This window comes from Barbus barbus (genome assembly GCF_936440315.1).
Source record: "Barbus barbus genome assembly, chromosome: 31".
NCBI classification, from domain to species: Eukaryota; Metazoa; Chordata; class Actinopteri; order Cypriniformes; family Cyprinidae; genus Barbus; species Barbus barbus.
In genome coordinates, this window is record NC_136759.1 from 15,430,468 (window position 1) to 15,454,474 (window position 24,007).

A 24,007-nucleotide genomic window follows, 5' to 3' on the forward strand; every position below is an offset into this window, starting at 1 on the left:
ACAGCGTAACCATAGTAACCGCCGGTGTTATGGTCACTACGTTAAACTGGTCACTTCGAACTTAAAATGCGTGGCTCACGGGCCGCTGCCACAAAACGGATTGTGTTTAAATAACAGGTAAAATAAATAAACAAGTGCACAACAGTCATGAGAAAAATGAGGAAATGTATGCTGAGCTTTCAATACGAGGGAAAAGAGGGAGGGAAAAATTATCTTAAAATAATAATAATAATTGAGATATTTACTTTTTTCCCTTTTAAAATCTATAGGCTTGTTGACTATAGTAGCAAGTTTTTTTTTTTGTTTTTTTTTTAAATAGTGGGGAAAAAAGTTATCTATATGGAGTTTCCTTTCATTGTCAGTGAACGAGTAACTAACTCTTTATTCAATAATATCTCCAATGAATAACGTTTAATATATCATATTACATTAACATAATGCTTATAATATATTAGGTAGAATATTTATAAATATTCATATTTAGTCTCTTATGCTCACCAAGGCTGTATTTATTAATTGAAAAAAACAGAAATATTACAATTTAAAGTATGTTCTCTAATTTAATATACTTTAAAATTTAATTTATTCCTCATAGAGCAAATCTGAATTATCAGCATCATTACTTCAGTCTTCAGTGTCACATTATCCTTCAGGAATCACTCATATGCTGATGTGATGCTCAAAAACATTTCCTATTAATATAAATGTTGAAAACAGTTGTGCTGCTTGCTTTAAATACTAGTGTATAACAATAAACATTATATAATTCTTAAAGGTTTTATAAAATGTTAAAACGATATAGGTGGCTTGACACCAAATCCCAATGTTGCAGCTCTACAGAAAACAGACACGGGTTATAAAAGATACTTTGCTGAAGGAGCTTTTATTCAAAATTACTTCATATTATGCTCATATTCATTTTCATAAGAAAATAGTTTTGATACTTTATTCAAACCAGCTTTATCCTTAAAAAGAATCAGTAAACACTGAATCACCAAGGCACTTGTATCCCAGACAATGGCTGTTGTTTGGGGAGGTGTAATCTCAAAAAACACTTTTAAAATAACAAACTCTCTGAAACAAAATTAAATAAATCAGTATAAACATTTTAGTACCATGAAGGACAACCGAGTCAACTGTGGCATGTTAAACATGAACATTCACATGGTAAGAGAGGCAAGTCGTGAGTTGAAGGTGAATGTAGTGAAATGTGAAACAATAATACAGTTTCTCTTCTTCATGATAGAGCTCACTCTGCAGATTTGGACCTGTTGAATGAAAGTGATTTCTTCTAGGACCTTTGGGAATCCGTATTTGTGATGGTTTCACAGCTCTGCTGATGTTTTGAGGTCATACTGATTGGAGGAGCCCGAGTGACAGTAATGCTGCTTAACCAGAAGATGGCAGTATTGGATGCACAGTAGTGACAGGATTTCATCAGCCTGGTGCCTTTCCTCTCTACTTTCTATCCCTCAGAACATACACTTACTTTGGTTTCCTCATGTCACTCTTGCAATGTTGCCTGTTCCCAACTAATGAGAGTCCATATTTCAAACCGTATTGATCCACCTGATCCTTAAATTATACTATTGTGCAATGGAGTAAAGACAAGTCCATCCTTATGAAAATGAAAACAAATACTCACAAAAAATCCCAGCATTAAGACTTGAGGTGAGATAATTCACATGATTGAATCGGTCTGAATTAAATATTGAATGACTCAATTTATAGCATTTTCTGTATGTACCAATATTAATCAAAGCATGTGTACGTTTATACCACAGCGCTTTGAATCTAACAGTCAAAATACAAAACTAAAAAGAGTGAGAAAAAAGGCATTTTCTCTGAACGTGTGCGCTGTGCTTAAGTGTCTTCAATCATATCCCACTGCAAAATAAATAATACCAGTTTCAGAAGAAATTAAAATTGGCAACCTGACGAAATCCAGCTAATTTTAAGATTACATCTTGTTATATACTGACTAATTCACAGGTTGCTCATTCCAGACTCAGCTGGGTCTCAATTCCATTCCACAGTGCTGGTAAAAGCAGAAAGAGCTTTAAAACTACTGGCCAGCTCAAAGACGTGACACACTGCTCAAATCACACACCTTCCAGCATCATTTCTGCCCTGTGCAGAAGGCACGAGTCTGAAGGCTTGGAGGTGGTGAAGGTCACATTAAATATGTTTTTGCAGAAGCATGTGGTTCTAGGTCTCTTCCTCCCATAAGCACAGCTGTTTGTGAGGCACATAGTAAGTAAACTGGTAGCCTTTACTGCAACTCTTGATGCCGCATTTATACGGGCTGCTCCTGCCGGAGACGTCTCTGTTGCGGCAGTACTTCAGCAGGCAGGGGTACCATTCCAGTCTGAGGTTATAGCTGCAGGAGCAAGGCTGCCACAGGTCCTTCACTGTCCCGCAGCTCTGCAGGGCTGGCACCTCCACATTTTGAGGCTCAAACATGGAGCCCTCCACGCCTGAAGAATCGGAAAAATAATTTATTATAGTTAACGATCATCAAGCTTCAAGCTATGTAGGTCAGTGAGGCGTTACAAATGCAGATGTGTTCCAGTTAAAACAGTAATGCATCTGTACTATGTCTAACTACATTAAACTGATTTTTTTGAATTTCAAGTGATTTGTGCGACTATTATTTCATATATCAGGCTATAGAGGGTTAATATGTGAAGTGCACTATGTCAGTGATATATTTAAGTGTACTGGGTTTGGTAGGGTGTAATTAAGGGATGCAGTAAGCATGCTTGCCTCTGTCCAGCCAGTGTCTGACATCAGCCTCGCGCGTGTACACGGCCTCGCGGGCGACGCTGCACATGTTGTGGATGTGGGCGCTCAGCTGCCACGTCCGTGTCAAATTGACTGCTACGTTCATGCTCAGCATCTCCGTGCTTCTCTTCTCTTCCGCTGTGCGGATGGCCTGGGGATTTTTCTGTAATACAAAAAGGAACATTTTTAGTATTAGTCCTGTTGTTCTTTAAAGCTAGATGTTTCCAGTCTTTTCTCACACCTTTCATTCATATTCACACATCTAAGACCTTGGCCGCCCTCCCAGGAACTACTCATCAAAGGCCTTTTACAGCCTTGTTCCTCTGAGATCTCCCATTTAAAACATCACACTCCTACGCAACACAGTTAACCCATGAGCTCAACTCTGCTTGTTTTCACCCGAGTGACTTCTCCCTACCCTGTCATCAGCCTCCGAGGGAGCCTGGGAGCAACGGACTGACCTGTCGGAGTCTGGCCATGGACTCGCTGGGGATGATCTCATTGTGGTTGAGCCGTGTGATGAAGCAGAGCGCCTGGTACTGGCTCTGCCCTCTCTCCAGCTCTCCCAGGATCAGCGCCCGGAAGATCTTCACATCCTGAAAAGAAAAACATGTAGTCATCTTTCAACTGTGCCACTCCTTAAGAAATACACTAGCGGTCAAAAGTCAATTGAAGTGATTACATTTTTGTTAATGTTTTAGAAACAAGCTTTCATTGAGTCGACACCAAAAGCCTCGTGGGCAGCGTGCCGAGATATAGCCCTGTTGCGCTTCGGGCATCACGAATTCGAAGTCCCAGCTCGTTGACCTTTCCCGATCCCATCCCCTTCTCTCTCTCCCACTTCACTTCCTGTCAATACTTGACTATCCTATCATAAAAAAAGGCAGAAATGCCAAAAATAAATCTTTAAAAAAAAAGAAAGATTTTATTCAAACAAAAATACAGTAAAACAGTCTTCAGTCTTCAGAAATTGTTCTAATATGCTGATTTCATGCTCAATCATTATCAATTATTGGCAGTCCATTATTATTATTATTATTAATGGTTCTTATGATTATCAATGTTAAAAGATGTTTTTTGTTGCTTTTTCTTTGGAAATTGTCATGTTTTTTTGCTGAATGGAAACTTTTGCACCAAATCAGCTAAATCAATATGATAGAATGAATTCTGAAGGATCGAGAGACACTGAAAACTGGACTAATGGCTGCTGAAATTGGCATATGGCATCAAATACCAATCAATTTGTTTCATTCTGGCTCCTAAATTCTTACTTTTTAGCATATGAAAGTCAGCCATCGATCTTCAAGTTTACAGTCAGACCCTCATTAGAAGATTTTATAGCGTTCCAGCCTAGAACAACAGAGAGACACTGTATATTTCAGCACATCATTAAGTTGCTGTTAGCAACCAGACCAGATATCTGGCAGTGCCCCTGTGCCTATAAAGACTTCTATGTAAAGGCATTATGGGAAAACCCAGAGAGGAAAGCAAGGCCGCGGACCTGTCTACCCATTCATCAGTTTCTCCTTGCTCTGGCATCCCCATGACTCTGCAAGACACACATTCTCCCCACTCCCTCCTCCTCCTCTTGTTTTTCACAGTAAGGTCTTGAGCACTGAGCCGACAGAAGGGAGCAAGCTTTCAGGGTTTCGCTCGCAAAGTAGGAGGTTTTCTCAGACGATCCAAATAAACAAGCCCAATCTGGCTTTGTTTGCTCTGGAGCTCTCATCTCACCCACTTTCTAGAATCTTCCATCTGGTTTCCAGAGTTGGTCAACCCCCAAACTCAAGGAGCAGCAGTCTCACTGAGCTCGTGGCAGATAGACAGCCAAGAATCATTCACCTCCTCTAGCATTCTATTTGAATGACAATGATCTTATTTGTAAAGTTTTGCCTGAGGGTGTAAATTCAGTTCCGCAGACAAACTTTGCGATTGCCATCCGATCCAAATTAAACGTCTGTTTTTCTTGGCAATTTTGTTTTAGAACAAATTACCTTTTCTGTGGACGATTAGAAATGGCACTTAAAATAGTATTAAAAAGTATAAATAAATCACTTTATAAATTGATAAATAAATACAAAAATTGTAGTCAAGATGATGTTTTTAAAAGAAAAACAATACTTTTATTCAGCAATGATGCATTAAACTGACCAAAGATGAAAGTAAAGACATTCATAATGTTACAAAATGATAAATGTTTCCATTTCAAATGAATGCTATTCTTTTAAACGTTCTATTCAAAGAATTTAGAAAAAAGTATTTTAACAACGAAAAAAAAGCAGCACGACTGTGTTCAACATTGATAATAACAGGAAATTTTATCAACATTGATAATAGAAAACGTCTTTTAAATATTATTTCATGATATTACTTTTTGCTATAAAAGACTTCAGACCTTTGAAAAGTAGTGTAATTTTACAATGCTTATGCTAATTTATTTTGTCCTCGGTCCTCTGATCTTTGTCACAAAATACTACTTTTTGTGGAAAAGGATCAGTAAGTGGTTCAAATACTATCTAGCATTTGTGTGAAACTTTTTGTTCCCAATAGACACTACAACAAAGACATAGCAAGCACACAGATCCCAGTCTCTGTACATGAAATGATGCTAAGTTAATAAATATAACTCAAAACTTTAGTGCTAATAAAGAACCGTTCTGCATGGAAGCTCTTCCGAGGAGGAAGCAGCAGGAAGATAATTAGACTGACGGAGGAGGCAGACCTGCTGGAATTACCGCATGTGTGACAGAACAATCAGCAAACACAAGAGGGGGGGAGTGAGCAGGCCGGTGTTATTTTAAGCTCCGGCACTAGAAGGACCTCCCAGCCGGCAGACAGGCGGTTTGGTTTGAGAAGGGGGCGTTGGTGGGGGAACTGCTCTAGGCACTCAGTTTAATTACAGGGAAGTGTTGGTGTCACTGCTCTGCAAACACCTCAATGACAACAGTGAGAAACCCAGCAAACTGACACTGCACAGGTAGACCACTAACATCTGCTGACGCGAGCCAACCTGATATCAGTATCTCATTGATTTCTCTTAACAACTACGCTTTATCTTCACTGCTTGGCAATTTCCTCTTTCCTTATCTGTGGCGAGTATCTCTTTCGCTTTCCTTCGGGGTCTTGTTACAATTCTGTTTGACCCCTTCCATGCAGGAACATGTCTAAACCAGGTTAGCGAGTAAATACTTCAGTCAGCTTGATCCTGGGCTCAGTTTTTCATTTGTTCACCCACCTTCAGCAGGTCTACCAAATGCCCAGATTAGAGGCTGAACATAAATCTTAATGCCGAAAAGTTTATTTTGACAGTCCTGAAGAAATATATGGCATCTCTGAAGTCAAAGCAAACATTAGCTTCTGTTCCTGGTCCTGCTTTCTGATCAGTTTGTTTGGACTATGCTGACGTCTGACTGTGGCACTGTCACAAAACTTGGCACTGCTTTCACTGTCAGTTCCAAACGGTGCTCTTGCCATAAAATTCATGTCAGATATACAATGTTGATTCATTATCAAGAACAATAAAGTCATAGATGAAAGGTTGGCTGCACCAAAGATATTTTGAAGGATGATTCAACTGTTTGTCCATGCAATGAAATTCAGTGGAGTCCAAAACAGCATTGGTTCCCATTGACTTGCATTGAATGTGAGGGGAAAAAAAACAGATATGTGTCAAAATATTATAAGGATCAGTAAATTAATCATTTATAATTGACCTTTTTTTTTTCCTTTTACTCACCAGTGCGGCATTTAATTGATCAAAAACACAAACGCAATCTGAATTTTCAGCAGCCATTCCTTCAGTCTTCAGAGTCACAACATCCAAAAATCATTGCTGATTTGATTCTTATTATTAACAATGTTGAGAACTAGGAGTCTGTTGCCGATACTGATTATTAAATATAAAGTAGGCCGATAACCAATGTCTGGTGTAAAAATGAACATTTATGTCAAAATTAAGAACAACAATTCCTCTGACAAAAACTCTCTTTAAATGCTTTTAAATTAGCCTATTTCATCGGAAAATCACTTTTGAAAATGACCGATATCGATAACCATAAAATTGCTTAATATCGGCCAGGCCGATAATTGGTCAACCCGTTTGCTGCTTTAAAGTTTTGGTTCAAACTGATATACTCTTTTGAATCTAATGAGTAGAATGTTCTAAAGAACAGCATTTATTTTGTAATAGACATTTTTGGTAGCATTATGGCTTTACTGTCTCTTTTGATCAATGTGATCAGCAGCTTCAGTGAGCATAAAAGACCTCTTTCAAAAATCTTTAAAAAATAACAACAATAACAATTATTCCAAACTTTTGTCTGTTAGTGTAACTAAAGCCAAGTGCACATAAGATGACTCAAACCTTCCCAAGGATTATTACTTTTTTTGTGCTAAAGTTTTGGAACTTGTATCTAAGTGATCGTTGTTTGGATCTGAATTTGTGGTAGCAACTATGAAAGACGTGATAGAATGTATTTTTGTTCATTCTGCCAGTACAAGTCACTGACACTGATGAATGATTTTATAAACCATGTCAATGAAATGCTCTTTGTTTTGCCACATTAAAGATGTTTGTTTTGTTTGCAAGGACTGCTTTCCATTGTAACAACTGGCATGAATAATATCTACCAAAGAGTTGCTTAAGATGTGTGGTTGCAATATAATACACATGCTGTTATCAAAAAACTTTGTACTGCACAACAGATACACAAGAGAAATGGAAAAAAAAAAAATTTTGTGCAAAACAAGTTGGTATATTTCAAGATTTTACATTACATGCACTATTAACATTTTCATTACCATATTCAAAATGTGAGTTAACTACAGACAGATCTGCGGATGAATTTGATTAGATGAAACAATAATGATCCTTTTTAAATTCCCAAAACAATTACTCCAAGGCCCAATCCACGCATATGTATGTGAATGCACGATTTCACACGTCATACTGTATATTTGAAATCTATCTGAACATAATTCATAATGTGTCATAATGTTAACATAAATGCTCTTCTTTTCAACAGTCAGTTTTCTCAATGGAGTAGCAACAGTTTAGTAAATACAATAGCACACATTCAACCGTCGACATTTTTATAGCTGGTACTTGAGTAACAACGCATCTGGTTTAATGGCGTAGACATTTGAAGGTAACTCTAAAGCCCCCTTGAGTACTGTTTACTACCACATAAATACATACAAACGCATGTTCGCCAAGCATTGATCTGCGTAAAGTATGTTTCCGGCCTCATTTACTTATGCTCAGTGTTTTTCCAAACCTGCATGACTCACGACAAACCTGAAATGTCTTCATGTTTTTTTGTCCACTCAATGAAAGTCAATGGATTCCAAAACAACTTTCATTGTATAGACAAAAACAGTTGAAACATTCTTCAAACTATCTTTTATGTTCCACAGAAGAAAGAACGTCTTACAGGTTTGAGTAAAGAGTGATAATTTTCATTTTCAGGTGAACTATTCCTTCAAGCCATAGTAATCGAGTCAGAATGCAGGTCTGCATGCTTTGAAATTTCCCTTGTGAAACAAAATTCCAGATTGTCAAGACTTGAAAGATTTAACGGTTATGATGCATTACAAATAACTAAACACCCAGAGCAGTTAAAGGTAACTGGGGGAAAATTTCAAGATTAATGCAAACAATAACAAGGCACGCAGACATGATCCAGAAGAATCAGGTATGCTAAATGTTTATTGTAAACGTGGTTCCTCTTTGAAAAGAAATTACAGAAACACTATTGTCTAGAATTTCCCTTAACTAGATTACGGCAGAGATGTTTAATTGGTTTTCTAAGGAGGCTTGTGAAATGGCATAGGTGCATGCCAGCATTTAACCTCTCCCTCTGATGAACAGCAACCTCGGACAAAAGACAGAGCGTGGGAGAAATGCTTGAGCTGTGCTTAAATACAAAAGGAATTTGAGGTCTTATACACCTTAGAACAAAAACAAATGTATTGCGCTAAATAAAACTCAATGCAATTCTGTTTTGGTAACATCTTAAAGTAGATTTCCTCTGAATATGACACCAAAAATCAAATAGCAAGGCAAAAATAGAGGCACTTGGCTCTAATGGTAATGGAAGGCCATTGCTTCCACTGGGCTGACAACGTGTGACCTTTGACTCTCGTTTGGCATGTGGCTAACTTGAGCTCTTGCGGGACGGCAGGGATGTTTTAGACCCTGTTACAGCTGTCTGATTGTGCTTCACAGTCACTGATATATACATTCATCTCATCTGCTCTAGTCAGGATCACGGTGGTACGTCCTATGGGCTGTTAACTCCTTCCACAACCATCTCATAACTAACAAAACATCTTGATTTGGCACAAAGGCTCATGTGTTGAATAATAAATCAAGATCTTAAACCTGATGCCTCTTTACAACCGTTATGCCAATATTTCAGCACAACATACCAAGCCAAAGGTATTGCACAAGACCCAGAGGGAGACGTCAGAGCGTGGGAGAAGAAAAGACAAGACCCTAACACACCAGGGAGGATTCATGCTGTTCCTGTGAACTAAAAGGGGAAGTACATCTCATTTCTATGAAGATATGCCTCATCAAGAAAACAAAAATGTAACCCTGGGTTATACAATGCCTTTCAATGGGAAGTTGGACTCAGCAAGAACTGATGTAACCCAAGGCTTGATTCATAAAGCAATGAATCAAACAAATCAGACGTTATTTATTCTCTTGTGTTAAGACATGCCGTTTTGGAGGGGCTTTAAGGAAACAGCTAATCCTTAATAATGATAAAGCATGTTTAACAATGAAAACTAACTCTGGCTATATAGTTATTTAATTATGAATAGTAAAATACTCATATACCTTCAGGGTCCAAAAACATTCACCAAGTTCTTATGCAAATAAAAACTAGGTTTGGTGAGCTGGCAGGCAGCTGCCCAGTAACTTTATTTGGAAATACAATTACAGGATTAAAGAAATTGATGCTTCAAGGATTAAAAATAAAATAAAAGGTAAAGCATCTGTTGCAATGCTCACAATCTCACTTTTTCCTAAGTGAATAAGTGAAAAATTTGCCATCAGAAGTTCATTTAGAAGTTGGATTTGGAATACTGCTTACATTAAGCCACCAAAACAAAAATTACAACGCACAATTACAACAAATACTTATGTAAATACAAATATTAAAAGTGTAAATTTGTGTATCCTTCATATCTAGAAATCCAGAGACTGAGGAAGAAACTACCAAGTTGATTAAATACACCGTATGCTGCTAAGGTACAATGAAAACAATCTTGAGCAATCAAACTGCTATTTGACAATTTTATGAAACATGAAGACAGTCCATTTTGAGTTCACACAGGGATTTTTTTTAAAGCAATCTGTGCTCTGCAATCAAGAGTTTTACCAAATTGCAACACGTATATATTAAAGGACTGCTGTGCTTGGAGGTTCAAGAAAGTATGATTAAAAATCTGCATATTTCAGTTGCTCACTGCACAAATGTGCTCTGGATAAACTAACTTGAACAGTTCAAAGCATTTCGCATAACCGTGTGTGCCGCTCCCTCTGCGGGTAAAAGAGGCGTCTTCCTACACAGCAGCATTCAAAGGGTCAACCTCTGCCTTATTCTGCATTGAATAAAGACATCAGCTTGTAGCCAAGGGGCTGCCAGAGATGGCCTGCCAGTTGCCGACACACTTGCATGAAAAGTTGAATTCAAGCTGTATTTATCTGAAACTAGTCAGAGACAATGCACACCGTTTTGCATATTGCAAGCAGCTTATTTTGTGTGGTGAAAAAATAATTTTACAAGTGATTTCAAAGGCAAATTGTTCCATTTCTGCATTCTGACACAAACCACCTCTAAATACAGCACTTTTCAATGCAATATTTATACCTCACCAGTCATGCATTTCTTAGTTACTTTATTGTAATGTAAAACAGCAAAGTCTACACAACGGGTGTGGTCTGTCAATCATCTTGACATAAATCTTTTAAACATCCATTTGTGTCATAACGCTTCATGAGAGAGGTTGTTCAAGCCTGTGCGGTGTGTGGTTAAGGTCACATCCATCTCACATGACTCAGTGGGACATTTTGAAACAGGTTAGACTGGGCAGGTTCACGCACCTGGATAGTATCCAAACACACTGCATGCTGATTGAAAAACTGAGACATAAAAGACAGACAAGTTCCCACAAGTGACAAAATGACAAATTGAAAAGCGAAACAACTTCGATGCCACTGAACGTACGAGTTTCTCATACGAAAGCCAAAACTTCTTGCCACAAGCAACAATAAATGATTGTTGAATCTAATATAATGAAGTTTCCAGAAGGCCAAAAGTTATGTGCTGATAACATTTCAAAGCAAAGAGGAGGGTTGGACTGAGTCCAAGCAGGTCACAGATATCCCAATAGGGAGATGAGCATAAAAGCAGACCGCTCTGCTCCTCAGTTGGCAGAGGATGCGAGCTGAGATGAATTCATCTTCACCGCTGTCTATGCTGCCAATGGGCAGAGGTAGAGCGCTGAGTAACACAATACCACTAGAAAAACAACGGAACAGTTTAAGAGAAGAGCTTGAGTTGGAGATGAAAGATTCATGATCACACATAGTAACTCTTCCACCAAACAGTCACCGCTGGATTGTGATTGGTTAGTGGAATTCCTGCAGCCCCGAAACAGAGCTGAAGCAGACCAAATGGCTGAAGAATCTCTAACAGCCCACATGTTTTCCGTGGTGGGGGGGGTCTGGGTGTTATATTATGTATGCTTTGGAAATGTAAATATATGCAAAAAAAAAAACTATTTATCCCTTTAATGATGCTATGTAAAAGACAGAATAACAATATTTTCTGAAACTGGTCTAAAATATGCCATGATTGGCATTTCATCCATGTAAATTCCAGAAAACTAATAGTTTCTGATGTGAAGAAATCACAGGTCGTCTTGATAAATGAAAGATAAATTAAGAGCTGTGCTGCGCCAAATCTGTCATCAAATGCTTATGTAAAAGAAATGAGTAGAAAAGATAACAAAAGAAAAATACTTCTGCTATGGAGATCAAATCCAGAAGGTTCACTTAGCACCTGATTAGGCGGATGCCAGCAAAACCATACTTCATTCAGTAATATTTCTAATGAATGAGTATTTGTCTTCCTCCATCCCCATTAAAGCCTTTGCAGTGCAGCGTACAGTAAATCCAGCTGGAAGTCATTATTAATTCAACTTTCCATAAATCCCGGAGATACAGGGGAAACTTGAGATGAGAAACACATGTGAGAAGAATGGAGACAGGCTTGCCAGTGGAACTGATAAAAAGAGGAAAGGAAAAGTTCAAGCCTTCCCGAAAGTGATCCAAACCCCCACACTGACCATGTCTGTGCAGGATCAGGGGACGCGAGAGGGCAGAGGGCTGCTGACGTGACTGAACTGAGGCGGATGAGGGCAGTGACGGTGCCACTGCTAATCCTGATGGTATGATCACCAGTGAAAGAATCTGACCTCAGGTCAGAAGTTCAGTGCTAATGTGGATGATTTAACACAAGTACACTGATTATAAGGAAGGAAAAGTAACCACTTCTCAAATTACAAGTTTAATCACCAATATTTGAGGCTTTATCACTGCAAATGATCTGGTAAATGAAAAAAAGAAATGTAGTAGAGCTATAAATGTAGGTAAAATCATTCAAATGAGAAGATACATTGAATGCATTGTACTTTTCTTTGGATTACAGTGTCAGACAACTAAATAAATGTAACTGTATTAAAAAAGAAAATGCAAAGTCTTATCAAACAACTTCCAATTCTTAATATCATTTTAAGACATATATATATATGATTTCACATAATTAGTAATAATAAATATATAATTAGTAATGTTAAAATGCAAAATATGCTAAATTTTTATTGCATATTGTTTGTATGAAAGTAATACAGCAATGATGTATAATACTGGCTTATATATGCAACAATGTAAAAACTGAAAAAGGTTTGTGAATTCCATAAAATAATGAGTTTTCATTCTTAATATCATTTTAAGAGCATTCAGTTTAAATAAGCAGAATATTTCATATTCTGAAAGTAATAGAGCATCTGTCCTTCAAATGTTTCGTTAAAAATGTAATATCACTTAGAACTGTATAAGTGTAAAACTAAAAATTAGATGCCTGAATTGACATTCAGACTAATCAACAAATAATTAAGCTAATTAAATAGGAGGGTGGGCAAGAAATGTTTTGCATTTCAACACACCTCTGTGATATCATGTGACAATCAGATTAAACCACCACAGACATTAATCCTGGCCACATTATTCAATTTACCTGCTTTAAATCGGCCACAAAAGTTATAAGAGTCCCATCTCCCTGTTTAAACTCCACAGTGATGGAGTCTCTCTCACTGTCCGCCTCCAGAAGTTCATCTGTGATCTGTCCATCGCCCAAACGAACCTTCACCTTCAGCTCTGAAGCAGACCCGAGAGTTACTGACACCGTGAGCAGCCAAAGCAAAACAGTTAACCGAACTAAACCCGGCGAAATCCACCTCGCAAACATTCCAGATAATCCTAAAACTCAAAAAGCGAGCTCAGAAGGAGAATCCACGGGAATAACAGTCGCTGATGCGCTTCGACTCATTCCACAACAGATCTCCTCAAAACATCACAGCGGCTCCACTTTCACAACTTCATCCATATTTTTTGGAAGCTGGATATACAAAAGAATTCATAAAGTCCTTTAAAACAGGTCTAGAGGCTGTTCACGATTGGTAAATAAACATTTAGGAGAGCCGCGTCTCTCAGTGAGGGAACTTGATTCGCGAAACTCGTGCTCATGCCTCTGACGCTCGCCTTCATTCAGTACAGTGCGCTTCACGCTGACTTCTATCTTACTTTCTGTTTTTCTCCTCTTGAGTTTTCTCTCTCTCTCTCTCTCTCTCTCTCTCTCTCTCTCTCTCTCTCTCTTCTAGGATTGCGGATTCGTCACTTCCTTCGTTATCCAAAGTGCAGCAGTCCAACGGCCTCCCAAAGTTTCGCAGGAAACTCTTAAAGGCATAGCGCCCTCTCAAATAACACAACTCCTCAGATACATTTCTAGAACTAAACTCTTTGTGTGTGTATGTATGTAACCGTTATATAATATTCATAAACAAAGCAGAAAATATATTTGTGTATAAATTTATATTAGGTAATATTTTTTCATTTATTTAATATATACTATAAGTTGTTTAGGAGAAAAGTCATAAACTTCAAAATCACCCTCAAAGTTACATGTTTCTTAATTTGATTTTATAGTAGATTTACAAGACAGGTAGATCATGTGGGATATTCATGTTAGATTATTTAGATTTATATATATATATATAGTTCTATAGTTCTTCAACTTTTGATACTTTCATGAGGGATTTGAGGTGTTTTTGTGGTCACATTAAAACTGGCCTATGTTTTCACCTTTAAAAAAATATGAAATAATATTAAATAATAATTTAATATGAAAAAATATGAAAATCAGCCATGAAAAATATTAAGTAGCCTACATTTTAAACTACGAAAATCATACCACGTGAGTGAAAAAACATATATTTTTCATATTATGAAAATTATATTTATAATATAATAATAATATATTTATATTTATTATTATATTATAATATAATAATAAATATACATTTATATTTTTATATAAAAAATATATATATTTTTATATTTTTTGTGTTTATGATAAATGAAATATGAAATAACTGTCAGAAAAATCGATTTTAAATGGAACAGTTTATTTAACCTTCAGAGAAAATATTTATATCTAAAAAAACTATTGTTTGTTTTATATATTGTATTATGTTTCATACATCAGGCTTTTTATGGCCCATATAGAGATAAGATAACTTGAAGAGGTAAAAAGCCTAAATTCATTCATTCATTGTAATGGTAAACAATGACATATTTATAATTGTATAGCAGACTACTTAGATTAAATAAAATAAAAAAAACATATCAGTTGTTCCAATAATATGTCTTTTTGATGATATTTAAATGCTTAGTTTTATGACCCAAGCTCTATAGTTTTCATTACAGGGCAAACATATAATGTTTTATATAAAATTTAAAAAAAATAAAAAAAAAAAATTGTGGAAAATCAAGTAATGATGTCGCTTCAGCCCAATTTAAGCAGTCTAAATGATTGGAGAAGTCCTAAATATACGTCATAAGTCTGTATAATGGTGAATTTTTATTTCATACCAACTTTAAAAACTTTAATCTGAATTGGATCTCTACAATAGCTACTAGGATAATGATTTCCATACACCAGATCTGGAAATGTTTACGATGCTAGAAGTGGCATATTACACAGTGAATTGCCTCTTGAGGAGAAGATCCTCCAGCTGTGGCTCATCAGAGCTCATATTACCAGGTGACGTATTTCTTGCTGGGTGGCCCAAGTATGTGACCTCCTCAGGGAGCACATCACCACTGGGCACATGTGCTGGAGAGCTTCACTGGAGGAGAAAGCAAACAGACAGACTATGGGCTTGAGTAAACACTGTCAGCTGGGTCAGGACACTGGTCAATACAGGTGATAGATTGGAGGGAAGTTCAGGTAAACATGGCTTTTTGTGACTGGCTAAGCTAAAGCATTTACAGCTTTGGAGGAGGTAAAAGAGACAGCGAGTGTGGATCTTAGTCAATCACGTTTGATCAGCTGTTACTCCCCATTTTTGTTTTGAATGTTTGCATCATTTTGCAGTTGCATACTGTATGATGCACATTGTCTATTTTAATTGTAACGTAAAATGTATTTAGTGTGAATGTAAATGTATTTGAATTGATGTCAGACGACAAAGATGTCATAATAGAGTTAGACAATATTTTCTTGCTTTACATAATTGCTTTTCTGGAAATCATACTTCTACAGTCTTTCCAGGTTTTGTAGTACAAAGTGACATTTGGCGTCCTGGTAAGGTTATAGTGTATAACTTTTGTAAATCATTAACAAGGTATTCACTAATTTAGCTGTCAGATGCTTACACACACACAGACACACACAGAGACTCACACACACACCACACTGCTACACTGGAACAGGCCATTGTTTCAAGTCTTTCCTGATCTTTTAAACTACTAAAATGTGTGTAGAGCTACAAGAGTGCGGAGTTATTTGTCTATAGTTGGACAAAGAGTGGACATTTGGCACTTCCTGTTCTTTGGGTGCATTGGCACCACTAAGCATGGAATAATAACTCATAAAAACAACACTAAATTTGTCTTGTTCAAATTTTGTCATTGTTTACCAATATACAGTAATTGGTGGAAGTTTCTTTAATATGAATCATCACATGTGAGTTACGTAATGTGCTTCCACTTACGGTGTGATGTGGCTATCATCAAATAATGATTTGAAGGCTGATTCATATCCTTCATGTGTTGTAAAATCTTATCTGAAATGTTGACATGGCTTATAGAGGAAACTGCCAATGTATGCAATTTATAGATTATAGATAAGTTATATGGTCAGGGTAGCAAAAATGTATCTTTTATTTTAAATAGGTTTTAAATATTTAATATTGTAATTCTTGTTGAAACTGTTCTTTGAGTTAAACATGGTGTTCTATATCATTTTAAAATTCCTTGTTTTTATTATCTTTATTCCCATGTTTTTATTGATTTTTAATGTCTATTTCACTTTCTTTTATGTAAAGCACTTTGAATTACCACTGTGTATGAAATGTGCTATATAAATAAACTTGCCTTGCCTTGCCTTGTATTTTCCCATTCAGCACTGTAGTATTAACACTATTAAAGGAAAAGAATACCCAGAAATGAAATTTCACCCTCAAGTTGTTTCAAACCTGTATGAGTTTGTTTCTTCTTTTCAACACGAAAGAAGATATTCTGAAGAATACTGGTAACCGAACAGTTGCTGGTAGCCATTGACTTCCATAGTATGGAAAAAATATTATGGAAGTCAATGGCTACTTGCAACTTTTGAGTTCTTCAAAATATCTTTTGTGTTCAACAGAAGAAACACACTCATACAGGTTTGAGTAAATGATGACTGAATTTTAATTTTTTGGATGAACTATAGGTGCACAATGTAAGGTGCGGTCACATTAGTGGAATTTTGCGGGCAAAAGTATAGGGATGTATGAAGTACCATTCACACAGAGGTCACTTTCAAACCAAGCAGCTTTCTTTTGTTTAATATAGTGAATCCATGTGACCAACTTGAACTCATTGTAAAATCTGTATTTGGAAAGTTTTTGCACTCACATTAAATTCACGGTTGTATGGATTCCTGTTGAAATTACTAGATTTTATCTGAGAAAATTCACTGAACAATGGTAAATGTGTCCAGATCTTTAGGTGAAATTTTGGGGGCAAAGTATAAGTAATATCAATAATGTAGCAATGCATGAAGCACTACTTGGAGGTCGCTTCCTATCTAAGCATCTTTATATTGGTAAACAGTGTTTTTGCATGTTGAAAGATAAACACTAATTGAATCACCTCACACACCCCTAATCCGAAATTCTAAATTGTGTGGATTTAATTGTGTGGACCTGCATAATTTTGACGCATTTTACAGCAACATTTTACGTTACTTTGGTTCACAATTGATTTATTGATTCATTTTAAAGAAGCAGGGGTAAGAGTCCTTGCAGTAAAGATTGGTTAAATTCTGATGTTTATCACTCTATTTCTAGTTATATTAGTTGTATTTAGTGTACATTTTTCAATGCAACTTTAACAGTGTCACCTTTATTAAGAATCTCATGCTTATGTGCCAGATATACAATGCTTTGATAGAAAGATCTAAAATATTCTCACTTTTCAAGGTTAACTTCACTCTACTTTACATTATAAGTAAAAAACTTAAAAAACTGCCGTTTCAAAGTAGTCCCCCCCAAAAAAAACCCCATCTATACCTGTTTGATCGTGAGTGTGTGGTTTGTTGTCTCAATACGCAGAGCAATGACAGAAATACGATGAGTAGGACAAGCACCGACGAGTCTAGCCACTGTTTTTGTTCCATTGTAATCGTCATCTATGCCATTTTAGGATCATCATTTCCTACTTTTTGCTTTCGAACCTATTCAAAGATTTAGAGCTCACATATGCACATGTATCTAATAAGGGCCTGTATAGGCGCAACTCCTATAATGAGGGGACAAACAGGTAACCCTTCACATAAAGACAACTTGTATGTTTTCACGCAAACTGTCTCTGAGCGGATACGAAAATGAGCTTGTAAAGACTGAAGAGTCTGCAGGTGCATTCATTTAAACGGAATTCCTCTATACATTCCCCTTGAGGTGTTGCAATGATTTAATAACTTGGCAAACAATATCAAAATAAGGCATTCTGCTATTTATTTCCTCTTTTTCCATTGCAACAGCAAAGAAATGTTTGTCTTAACAAAATGTCTTGAGAATGTTTTCTTACGTGATGATTGGCAAGAATGTTTGTGTGGTATTTGGGTTAAACTTGTGCTTGAGTCTAAAGATTTCTAATGCACAATTCCTCTGTTGAAAGAATGTATTTTACAAAGAGGATTTACACCACAAAGAAGATTTTGCACCAGTTCAGACAGTTTGAGTTTAACAAATGCCAATCTGAGAGCAAACAGTGTCATAATCTTTAATCAAATTACTTTATAAGGCTCAACAGTAACCATTTTTTTTCTGATGGCACAGTCATGCAATCAGCTAGTAGGTTTCTTTTGCTAGACCCAATACATGAAAATTTACTTTTTATTAGTTTAACTACTTTTATATTCACATGATGAATATACAATATGTATTTTTTTTTTATTCTTTATGTATGTGTGTTTTTACATATTTGTGTGAAATTTAGGTTTTTAGCATGTTTTCTATGATTAAATATTATAATATAGTTAAATATTATAATATCAAATACAGAACCATGGATTCATTAGAAATGCAAACATTGAAAAATTATACAGGATGCTTCCACCCATTCTTACATATGCTAGTCATTTTACACACGTGTAAATTTTGCAATTTTTAAAAAAGTTACAAAAAAGAAAAGAAAAATTTTGTAAACAAAATATTTTATGCAAGCATAAAATACATAGATTATCAAAAAATGTAAGATAGCTTTGGCTCAGGCCAACAGGATGTCCTTGGATATTAAATTGTTTTAAACTTAATTAATTCTACAGTGAGTGGTGGGGGTAAGATTTATAATGAAAGTACTGACATTGAAATAAATAAGAGCCACACATGGAACAACTCTTCAGCTCTTAAAACACATCCTACTCCTGTTTCAAACATCAGTAAATCTTTTTCAGATAAAAAGATGTCCCCTGTTGGTAAATCATGTTCTTTAAATAACGTTTCATTGGATTATAAGTGAAATCATTGAATCAATATGATTCAAGATCCCCATACACTGAACTTGGCAGAAAAATAGAAAAGGAACGTCTGCATGTTGGCCCATTCCAAAAGCTGCATGCAATATGGATGGATCTGAATCCTGGACCTTGATCATTATTCCAGAGCAACACAAAGAGGGATTTATATAAAAAGTCCTGCTGGCTTTAAGTTTGAGTCACTTCCACATGGTGGAAATATGTCTGCACAGCTTTGGTTTGTGGATGGTGGATGGAAGGGTATCCCTTTACATGTGTGCTTCTGTTCTGTGAGAGCACTTCACCCCCTGGAGTAAAAGCATAAACGGAGAACAGGACTCAATCCAGACCATGAGCAATGTTTGCAGACCCACTCTCATTGTGTCATACTATAATGAGGTTTGAATCTCACATGTGGGTGTGTGAGTAAACAGCTCAGGGAGGTCTGAGTGGGCACAATGTCTAATGCCACCCCACTTTCATCTCCACCAAGAGCCCAACATCTGCAGAGCACATGTACATCACATTCCCTATTTCAGCAAACCGTGACAACTGTGTTAAGCCTGCAAAACACAGATGAAACCGTATCCGATGGCCTTTTTCTGGATTTAAAGGCTCAGGAGCACTGAGGCTTAGTAATAGCTAAGGCTTAAGTCTCACAGCTTTCAAAAGATGGTTTATATATACATACAAATAAAAAGAATTATGTATGTATATTTTTTTCTTGTATTAATCTCTCTCTCTCTCTCTCTCTCTCTCTCTCTATATATATATATATATATTTGTATATAAACAGTAACAATATAATATAAAATCATTTGATATACTATTGTATATTATACTATTGTTATAATATTTGATATTGTACTGTTTAGAGTCAGTAAGATTTTTGGGAAGAAATTAATAGTTTTATTCAGCAAAAATGCATTAAATTCACCAAAAGTGACAGTAAATACATTTATAATGCTACATAATATTTCTATTTCATATAAATGTTGTTCTTTTAAACTTTCTATTCATCAAATAGTCATGAAAACAAAAAGGTTTCACATTTCTATTAAAAAACATTGAAAAATCATATTGACCCCAAACTTTTGAATGGTAGTGTTGCATATATATTGCATAAATATTGAAATGATCTGTATTATTTTAATATTTATATAGGATATAAATACTACATTAATTTGTATATAAATATTAAAAGTATTTCTTATTATACATTTTTAATGTTAATTATGTGAATTTATATCTATATCTCTCTCTATATATAAATAGATATATAGATATATTATATAAATACTAAAATAGTAAAACTATATAATCTATATAAATAGTAAAATAAATATGATTTCTTATACTTTTTTATTATTAATTATGTGATGCAATAACATCTGGAAAATAAAACACATTTAATTAAATTCAACACATTCCGATTATACAAGAAACTCCAAGACATCCATAAATCCACTTGCTTGTGGAAAACAAATAGTGGTGAATTTATTAGTGTGTTTGGACATCCCAAAGGTTCACCTACGCGACAGACCCCTCCCCCAGCTCTCATTTGTTCTTTTGACCCGAACAAGTGGCTTCCAGATGGGACGGTTCCAGCAAAACCCGTTACGTTCCAAAGCATGTTTGAAGAGAGAGCACTGGAGCGGCTAGTGTGATTACTTAACTCCTCTCCTGCCTGGTGGAAACTGTCTTTCCACACACACTTCTTTGTGGAAATTCCCAAAGTGTGAGAAGCGAGAAGAGGGTCTTCAGATGACAAAACAAACAAACATGTTTGGGCTCATCCTAGGAAAGCATTAGGAACCTCAGAAGTAGCTCCGGCTCAAATGAAAGATTAAAGAAAATCCACATTTAAACGGCATAATGGAATGACTGGAGCTCCACTCCAAGCCTTTCTTTACAATACCATGAGTGAGACTTGGTTTTTTCGTAATTACAGAACTGGCTGTCGCAGGCCTGTGCGCACACATCTGGCTAGCGCTCTATCACGTTGGTCTGTAAATGATTATATCTACTGACACTCTGATTATAAATGAGAGTTCCCTGCTGAGTTTGAGGGAACAGTCATCTGTGGCATGTGAAGTCATTGCTGCACCCATCAATTTGCCATGTATTCCTTGGAAAATTCTTCCAGTGCTGTGGTTTTGGTGCTGCGGGCTTATGGGCCTTGATCAGGTGCTGTCGAATCTTCTGGAGACACGAGAACCCATCCATTTGTTGCAAGAAAAGATGCATTGTATTAATTGCATGGAAAAAGTATTGCATTTCCAATTTAGGTTCCAACAATCCTGGCAAACCTCCCTTTGGAAAATCATTGGAAAACCGATTTTCACAAACCCGAATCATTCTTTCCATATGTGATTATACCCTACAACACCCTGTGTTCCTGTGTTTCCGCACTTATTTTTTATTACCAGACAATAAAGAACAAACTGAAGCCTAAGTGATAATGATAAGTCGAATAAAAACCTTTACATGTGTGTTCGGATGCAGAGGTCTTCTTTAGCACATCGGTAAAGTGTGTTAGGGTTAATATCAGCGCTAATATTCGGAGGAGGTGTGGATAATCACAATCCTATGTTCTGTCTTAAGGCACAGCCAACATACAGCTGTTGATCTGCTGCCAAACTGCACTCAAGATGCCTGCTGGATATAAATGCAGAACTGGGAGATGTAAACACATCTGGCCCGATCGCTCGCAGACAGCTTGATTTTTTTCCTTTTACTGTTTTTTTTTTTTAAGTTCTGTTTGGGGTCCTAAGGCACTTTAAAATTTGATTACAGCGTACTTTACATTCAGGTATCATCTCGCCTTTCCTATTTTTAGTAGAAGTGAATATAATAAACATCCTTCATGAAATGTTTTGGAATTATTTTAAATCATTTAATTACAATATATAATATATTATAATTATATAAATATAATGTTTCTTTAGCAGTAAATCAGCTTATTCGAATGATTTCTGAAGGATCATGTGACACTGAAGACTGGAGTAATGATGCTGAAAATTTTGCTTTGCCATCGTAGTGTCACGAATCTGGTTCGTGGTCTTTTGTCCGACTGCCACAAGAGGTCGTCTCTCCATCATATTGACTCACCTCACATTACAATGGACTGCATTTCCCATCATCCATTGCACTGATTGCACATACACAGCTGATTGCACTAAGTACGCCCAGCTGTCTCTATCACATGCTCACACATGAGAACTATTACACAATCACAGACCCTACTTAAACTCCTTTCACAGATTGCTTAGTATTGTTCTGTGTTTAGCACTCTAAGTGTTAGCTGCCTCACCGAGCCATTCTGTGTTTATGTTTAGCTCTGAGTATTGTTCTGAATTCATCACTCTCCTAGTGGTAGCTGCTTTACCGAGCCATACTGTGTTTGTTTAGTTCCAGTATTGTCTAGCGTTTATCGCTCTCCTAGTGATAGCTACAGTACGGAGCCCTTCTGTGTTTTCTAAGTCTTAAGTTTAGTTTATTTTGTTTATAGCCTCGTTTCCTGATTCCTGCCCGGGTATCTTGGATTAACCCTTGTCTTGCCGTTTGGACTCTGCTCATACCTCGTTTGGATTATTGCTCAGGTTATTGGACTACCCCTCTTCTCAAGCCCTCTGATATCGTTCGCCAATCATAGACCCACGCTTGCCCTAGGATTACTCTGAGTCTTACCTATGCCATACTTGTTTGATGTTCGACCCTGCCTGTGTTTATGACCACGTCTCTAAATAAAAGTAAATGGATCCACACGTCTCACTTCTCGTTGGCTCCGTAACACACAAATTACAATTTAAAATATACTAAAACAGAAAATAAAAATTATTTGAAATTTTAATAATATTTCACATTACAGTTTTACTCTATTTTTCTTATCCCCTTTCATGTAAAAGCGCTTTGAGTACCCAGAAAAGCGCTATATAAATGTAACCAATTATGTGTATTTTATATATATATATAAGATATAATTACTTTTTTATATATATTATTAAAATAAATATTTTTTTATTATACATTTTTATTATTGTGTATTTTTTTCAAAAAATAATTACAAGATCAATATTTCACAATATTACAGTTTTACTGTATTTTTTTTACTGTATTACATAATTGTAGCCTTGTTGAGTACAAAAGATTTAAACATTAAAACATCTTACTGACCCCAAACATTTGAACTGTAGTGTGTTATACATAAACATTAAAATTATGTTTATTGTTTTAATATTTATATAGAATCTAAAATAAAATATACGTCATAGATAACTATTAAAATAAATATTATAATACATTTTAGGCCTAATTATTATTTATGTGCATTTACATTAAAATGTTATACTAAATCTTAAAACTATGTTCTGGATTTTTATTCAGGAATATTTAAAGCTAAAAAAGTTAGTTTTGTAAATCCTATTTTTGGTTTTGCATAAAAACAAGCGCATTTCAAACAGAATACAGTATATGTTCAATGTCAAGTTTTTCTGCTGCAAAATGAAAAGCCATTGAAGCCTTTATTGTTTTAATTAAAGAACCACCAATTAAAGCGTCTACGGCTGCAGACATATAAAACCTTGTAAATAAAAAGTTATGAACTCGTGTGGGACACAGTCAAGCAAAATGAAGAAATAAAAAATAGGGGAAAAGAATAAAGAGAAGTTGGGCCGAAGGCAATGCTGTCTTGAGAAACGCACCAATCATGTGCAAATGTTTTTAAGATGATACTGAGAGATCAAATGCATCTCAAATCAGTTCTACCTAGTTGTTTTGAATATACTGATGAATAGTCTACCGAAGTAACTTCAAACGGTAACATCTTCAAAATACAGTACAGCAGAGGTTGATAGGGGTGAAAAAAATGT

At 35.9% G+C, this 24,007-nt stretch overlaps 1 protein-coding gene across 1 annotated transcript; it reads right to left on the reverse strand.

Moving 5' to 3' along the window:
* Positions 1-858: 858 nt before the first annotated feature.
* Positions 859-13,665, reverse strand: LOC306851693 (out at first protein homolog). Its single transcript, XM_079388127.1, has 4 exons — positions 13,095-13,665; positions 3,246-3,380; positions 2,767-2,947; positions 859-2,477 (listed from the first exon to the last, which is right to left on the reverse strand). Exons 1-4 carry the CDS (start codon positions 13,323-13,325, stop codon positions 2,209-2,211), a joined length of 816 nt encoding a protein of 271 aa, XP_079244253.1. The 5' UTR covers positions 13,326-13,665; the 3' UTR covers positions 859-2,208.
* Between the last annotated feature and the right edge of the window lie 10,342 nt (positions 13,666-24,007).

Coding starts and splice junctions, on each gene's coding strand:
- LOC306851693 (XM_079388127.1), bottom strand. CDS start 13,325: ATGTTTGCGAGGTGGATTTCGCCGGGTTTAGTTCGGTTAACTGTTTTG. Junction 3,381..13,094: donor TTGTGGCCGATTTAAAGCAG/GTAAATTGAATA, acceptor TTTTCTTTTCAG/GATGTGAAGATCTTCCGGGC. Junction 2,948..3,245: donor CCATGGCCAGACTCCGACAG/GTCAGTCCGTTG, acceptor TTTGTATTACAG/AAAAATCCCCAGGCCATCCG.